At 48.5% G+C, this 6732-nt stretch overlaps 1 protein-coding gene across 4 annotated transcripts in view; it reads left to right on the top strand.

Moving 5' to 3' along the window:
- The first annotated feature begins 206 nt into the window (after positions 1-206).
- PTGER2 (prostaglandin E receptor 2) overlaps positions 207-6732 on the top strand; it is a 28608-nt gene continuing 22082 nt past the window's right edge. Inside the window, exons 1-2 of one of the 4 annotated variants that reach the window (XM_012758009.3) lie at positions 213-2710; positions 5988-6167. In XM_012758009.3, the coding sequence (XP_012613463.2) occupies positions 1664-2710; positions 5988-6167 (1227 nt within the window). In that variant the 5' untranslated portion in view covers positions 213-1663. Of the gene's footprint in view, positions 2711-5943; positions 6168-6732 lie in introns of those variants that run through there. The other 3 variants (XM_012758013.3, XM_020285828.2, XM_012758012.2) reach the window with 3 other exon arrangements.

Genomic DNA, 6732 nt, shown 5'->3' with positions numbered 1-6732 from the left:
ATCAAGCACTGAAAATTCAGTGAATAAAAACCCTTTAGTTAATAGTAAAACTGGAGTGTAGAATTAAGCTGTACACTAGACCCATGGTGTTTTCCTACCAAGAAACACTTGATTTACATAAGGTTTGCCCTTTACTTGGGGTGAGATGGGGGAATGGTGGGTGGGGGAGTCATAGAGGGGTGACCAAGTTGGTGATAAGGTGTTACTGACCTGCAGTTTACAGTCTGAAAGAGAAACTCTAGGAGTTAAGATAGATCCCCTGCATGCCACACAAAGTTTAGGGATTGAGGTAGTGGCTGCTGATATGTGAAAATGGGTGGGGAGGCTTTGCAAGTGACCCAATATATTATGCTTGCCCTATTGGGAACCCCATCCACATTCCAATCCCCAGGCCAGAATCAAGGTGAGCTAAAATATTCCTGGAGAGGAAACAGGCTGTAGCAGGGGGTGCTCTTCAGCAGGCAGTCTTTCCTTCACCAAGACAACTTGCTTTCTTGCCAGTCTCCTATCCTTCCACTTCCCAGGCCACTTCCCTTCCCCAGGTAGGTAAGACCTTTCTTGCAGAACACAGTTACCTATGTTGTCTGCCAAACTGGATATTTTGTTGGTGTTGTTTTAAATATCAGCTCATTTTCACAACTCTGCAATTATGACAATATGTGGTATGCAACCATTATTGTCAGTTCCAGTCTGAGGCTGGCCACTTAGCACTTTACCAGGAACGGGTCTTTCCTGACAAGCCCTCCCTGGTTAACTGGCCGTGGAAAGATTAACTGCTAGAGGACACATCAACGTTTTCTTTCAAGGTTGAGCTTGAGGAGAGAACAATGATGTGCAGCAGTTTTCACGCTGTGTCCACAAACACAATTCTACACAATTACAAGGAACATTCCTTTTTCTTCTTTTTTTTTTTTAATGGTTGCTTAAACCAGTGGTTATCCGTTATGCTGTTGACATAGGAAAAGGTGAAATGCTAGCAACCGAATCAAGGCAGCAGAGCAACAGGCAGCTCAGTGGCGAGGGCTGCGTGGTTTGCTTCCTTGGATGGGCAGAGTGGTTTTCACTTCCTACCAATTTCTATCCCTCCCTCTTAGTGTATCTTCCTGGGAATGGTAAAACAAAGCGAAACATATTGGTCTTACTTCAAGCTGTCTTGGTGTCTGTTGTTCCCTTGTTCTGCACATTTCATGGGACTGAGTTGTCCTAACTTCTCTATTGTTTGGTGAGACTCGTCGCTCTGCTTGTTGACCCGGCCTTCTGGGCATTCTGCGTAGACCCCGCAAGTGCCCCCGCACTCCCTCCCAGCCCTGGGTTGGGGCTTAACGCTTCCTAGCCCAGGTCAGACGGCCGCACCGCTTCCAGCACTGGACGCCGGAGGAGGGAGGAACGCAGCTCCCGCGCGCGCCTGCCCAGCGCCGGGCCGGCCGGTGCTCGGACCCCGCCTCGCCCTCTCCCCGCCAGCGCGCCCCAGGGACTCACGGCGTCCCCGCGAGCGCGACGCGTCCAGCCTCGCGGGCGCTGGCGCAGGCGCTGGCGCTTGCGGGACCGGGACACCACCCCTGGGCGCGCGGGGGTGGGGGGCCGGAGGCCGCGGCGGCTCCCTTTTGCACTGCCTCCAGCCCGGCCGGCGCGGGTCGGCGTGGGAGCCTCGAGAGCCACCCCGATGCAGCAGCGGAGCAGCCACTTGGCGCGCGGCGGGAGACCCGGGGCGAGCTTGCCCTCGGCGCGCGCCGGGCCGGAAGGGGGTTCCTCATTTTGGTCCCTCCCCTTTTCCCTCGGAGTCTCGGAGCACTCCCGCTCTGAGACCCTCCTCCTCCCAGGTACCCGCGGGGAAAGGCGAGTGCATCTCTCCTCCAGGCACCCCACCATGGGCAATGCCTCCAATGACTCCCTGCCCGAGGACTGCGAGACTCGACAGTGGCTCCCGTCGGGCGAGAGTCCAGCCATCAGTTCCGTGATGTTCTCGGCCGGGGTGCTGGGGAACCTCATCGCGCTGGCGCTGCTGGCGCGCCGCTGGCGGGGGGACGCGGGGCGCAGCTGCGGCCGCAGGAACTCCCTCTCCTTGTTCCACGTGCTGGTGACCGAGCTGGTGTTCACCGACCTGCTCGGGACCTGCCTCATCAGCCCGGTGGTGCTGGCTTCGTACGCGCGGAACCAGACCCTGGTGGCACTGGCGCCCGAGAGCCGCGCGTGCACCTACTTCGCTTTCGCCATGACCTTTTTCAGCCTGGCCACGATGCTCATGCTCTTCGCCATGGCCCTGGAGCGCTACCTGTCCATCGGGCACCCCTACTTCTACCAGCGCCGCGTCACGCGCCGCGGGGGCCTGGCCGTGCTGCCCGCGATCTATGGCGTCTCCCTGCTCTTTTGCTCCCTGCCGCTCCTGGACTACGGGCAGTACGTCCAGTACTGCCCCGGGACGTGGTGCTTCATCCGGCACGGGCGGGCCGCTTACCCGCAGCTTTATGCCACTCTGCTGCTGCTCCTCATCGTCGCGGTGCTCGCCTGCAACTTCAGCGTCATCCTCAACCTCATCCGCATGCACCGCCGAGGCAGGAGAAGCCGCTGTGGACCCTCCTTGGGCAGCAGCTGGGGCGGTTCCGGGGCCCGCAGGAGAGGGGAAAGGGTGTCCATGGCAGAGGAGACGGACCACCTCATTCTCCTGGCCATTATGACCATCACCTTCGCCATCTGCTCCTTGCCTTTCACGGTAAGTCACTCACTTTGTTTCCCCAGCCCGGCTCTGTGCAGATTTGTCATACTCTCTCCTCTCACCCCCCATCCTTTCCGTCGCCCTACAAACTTTTGCAGGTTGTAAAAATATGCTCTAATTTGTAAAGATCTATAGTCTTCCTCTCTTGCTTCTCACCTTTACCCCACTTTCTCCCTCCCCCAGTCCTGGCCTGTGGGCATTGCTATGCTAGTGTTTCTCTTGCAATAACACAGACCCTCAGAAAGGGAGCCTTGGGCCTGGGCTAAGCCAGCCCGGACCCTCATCCTGGCCTTGGGACATTGTCCCTTTCTCGCCCTCGGCTAGCCTGGCTTAGTAATTGAGGAGAAGGCAGCCCCTCCCACCATAGGATGGTCGTCACTGTTAACAACCTGACTATCTTAAGCTGCAGTTTGCCACCCTGTACCTCCCACCTGTTGGTGCTAGTTCTCCATGCTTTGCCTTCTGTTTCTGCCAGGGCAAAATGTGGTGCTCAACCCATAGCATTCTAGCTGCCATTGGAAATGGTCCCAGATAAGAAGCATCCCTGTTGCAAAAGTTCAGAACTTTCATTATTTGTGTGGAAAGTTCAACAAACATCTAGTTTACAGGTTTCCCAATTTATATATTTGATTGTAACTCTTTGTTGCCATGAAAATTTATAATAGGTCCATAATGATAATGATAAGGAAAAGACAGGTGCTTTCTGGAACCCCTTGCTAAGCTTTTGAGATCCCTCCAGAAAAGGAATTTGTAACCTCTTACAAAATATCCTCTTAATGTCACTGTCAGAAATATCTACAAGTGCTGTTCAGCATACAGTCATGCACTATATGAACACAGAGACACATCCAGGAATGGCTATGTGAGGAACGGAGAGTGGAGCTTTCTGGAGAGCTAGAGGACAGGAGCCCAGGTTCTGGCATAAGGGCTGCCCTGGTTTGGGGCAACTTCAGCAGTTATTTCTATGATGCTGTGAGTTCAAGCCTCTTAATAGTGTAATGTTTTAGTAGGTCCTGGAAAATGTCTGAGAATGTGCTGGCTCTTACAGCAGGCTAGTAATTGGGAATGTGGGAGTATAGCAACTCCACCTCCTAGTCTTCAGAAGAACAAGGCTGACCCTGCAGGGTCAAAGCAATTAATAGTAGCAGTTTCACCTGCCACAATCTTGGAGAAAAGAAATAGATGGACAGTGCCTAATATTAGCAGGTCTGACCTGTGGAAGCTGGAGAAGAAGTAACTCTCTCCTACCTCCTGCTCCTGGTTATCTTCATCTGCTCACATCTTCAGAGATGGGAAAGGACACAGGACCCCGAGAGCCTGGATATGAGTCCCTTCTCCCCACCCTAATTAATCCCCTTTGTTAGCTATGTTTTCTTCTCTCCATCCCTCACTCTTTTGCCACATCATCTGTCAGGGCAGTAGCTGCTCTGAATTAGTAAGTTATACTTTGCGGGGGAATGAGATGGAGTACGTCAAAGGCCAAAGGCGTCCTCTTATAAAATGAAGTAGAACTGTGAGAGGCTGCGAGGGCCTCCCATTCCACCCTGAGCAGGGTAGTTTGTGTAACAGAAATGCTGTGATGTAGAAATCAACATGACTTCTACGGTTTTGTTTTATTTATTGGTGGAAACTTTCAGTTATGTTAGTGACAAAATCAGCGTTTGGGGGTCAGGACTGGCATATAGAGCATGTATCCATGAAAAAAGCATTTCAGGGTCCACTAAACAACTTAGAATTCAACTTGGGGGGCAGAAACCATTCCTGAATTAGGGAGTGCATAATTAGGATGGTGGAAATTAGGATGTCAGTTCTTGGAGTTTTATCTGTCATCTGTGAGCATACACAAAATAATAACCCCCACCTCCAGCTACTTAAATCACTTGGGATGGTCTCGGGGTGATCACATACTTGCGAAACGGGTTGTCATTGCCTTTTCTGAGTCATTTACACAGGCAAGCAAGAGGAAAAATGTTCTCTCCTTTGACCATGACTGACCCACTGCATAAACTGTATTTTGTAAAATAAAGGCAGTGATTTCCAACAGATTTCCCCCATTTTCACATAAATTTACCTTTTGTCATGAGAACTCCATCATTGTCACCTATTGCTTTTTAAATCTGTGCGCTCGCGCGTGTGTGTGTGTGTGTGTGTGTGTGTGTGTGTGTGTGTATAATTCTTATTCCTCTCTCATTTAATATTAGGCTATGGGCAGCTCCAGAGTTGCCAAATAGAAAGGGATTAGAGACAGAAGTCTGGTTAGAAAGGGCGAGGGAGTAGAAGGTCTGCTTTGAAGTTGTATTTTTGTTTCAATTTCCTGTTTGTGGTGGGGCGGGGAGGGCAGATGAAGATTATGAAAGGGCTTGAGCTCCCCCAAGTAACCCCTTAGCATTGACACTATCAGCAAATATTTTCTAGGTTTGTTTCTGCATATATTTGTGGCAAAGATTCCCGAAGAGCAGGAGAAAATCCTAGTATGAACATAATAGGAAAGCTGGCCACACTGATTTCTTACCTGGGAACTACCATGACAACATATCCAGATGAATTATAGATAACTAGGCACAAAACAGAATTAAAGTATCAAGTCATCTCTTAATTAGGAAGTTTACATTGATTCATTTTATTTTGTCAATATATCATTGGTAATAATAATATCTTTCATTTACATAGCACTTTAAATTTTATGAAGTGCTGCACTATCCCAATTTAAGTAATTTCTTGAGGGGCTTGTCTGAAAATTCAACACTGATGAGTACTGTTTGGTTCATACATTCTGCTATTTCAGAATGCTTGGCATGTGCCCTGGTGTGTGTGGGGGGGTGCTTTTCCCCCCAAGTCCTTTTAATCTACTTGGCCCACACTAAAATTGTGTCAAAAGTGACCTACACCCATCTGCCATGTCAGGGATAAATGGTTTCCACATATCCTAACAGGGGGCTGTGTTAGACAAGGCAAAGGCTTATGATGTTGCCTTCAGAAATGCTCCTATTTCTCTCACAGAGTGCACACAGTCCAATAGAAATACAATGTGAGCCACAAATGCAAGCCACACATAGAATTTTAAATTTTCTAATAGCCACATAACAAAAAGTAAAAGGAAACTGATAAAATTAATTGTAATTATATATTCTATTTAACTCAGTATACCCAAAATATTATCAATTCAGATGTTATCCATGTAAAATAATTATTAATGAGATATCCCAACTAATTTTTTGTTTGTATCCCAGATAGTAGCAGCAATATGCTCTATCTCTGCCCATTCCTTCCTCAGATAACAGATGCTTTCTATGTCCCTCAAAAATGGACCAAACCACTGGCCAACCAGAAGGAGAGTTCACAGCTGTGCCCAGTGAGACACCAGCCTATTCCACAGCCCTCCAGTAGTGGGAAGAAGAGGGGAATGGGAAATTTAGGAAACCTGGAACTACTAATGTCAGCCATCCATCCCAAGGTGGGGGCATGTTGGAATTACTGCTTTCCTCCAAGGATACCAGGCTAGGACTTCTGATGTTTGTGAAGTAAAACTATAAAAATGTTAAAAAAAAAAATACCCTGAAATGAAGTCAAGTTCAATGTCATATATCAATCATTATTATCAACACCAAAATGGCTAACACTTTCAAGAGCTAATTTTTTACATTAACCCATTATCTTCACAACAACCTAGAAAATAGATAGTATTATGATCTTCATTGTACAGCTGAGGCGAATAACGTACCCTGGGTCTCACAGCTAGTGGGTGAGGGAAGTGACTTCAAAGCTAGGCAGTTTAAGCCCAGAGCCTATGCACTTAACCACAATACTGTCAAAGAGAAAGTACTCATCTCAGGAGTAACATATGAGAAGATTAATCTAAGATTTCATAAGAGGCTTGTGAGGATGTTAAAAATTTTTGGACCACTTCGCCTCTTAATTCCAACTAGTTAGCTTTAAAAATAAAATGGCAAAGACTGTTTTTCTCCATGTCAGCTGCAGGGACCTGAGCTGGGCCAAGTGCATGGTTCCCTTTCTCTTCT

Source organism: Microcebus murinus, chromosome 6 (assembly GCF_040939455.1).
Source record: "Microcebus murinus isolate Inina chromosome 6, M.murinus_Inina_mat1.0, whole genome shotgun sequence".
NCBI classification, from domain to species: Eukaryota; Metazoa; Chordata; class Mammalia; order Primates; family Cheirogaleidae; genus Microcebus; species Microcebus murinus.
This window is presented reverse-complemented; position numbering and strand designations above follow the sequence as displayed.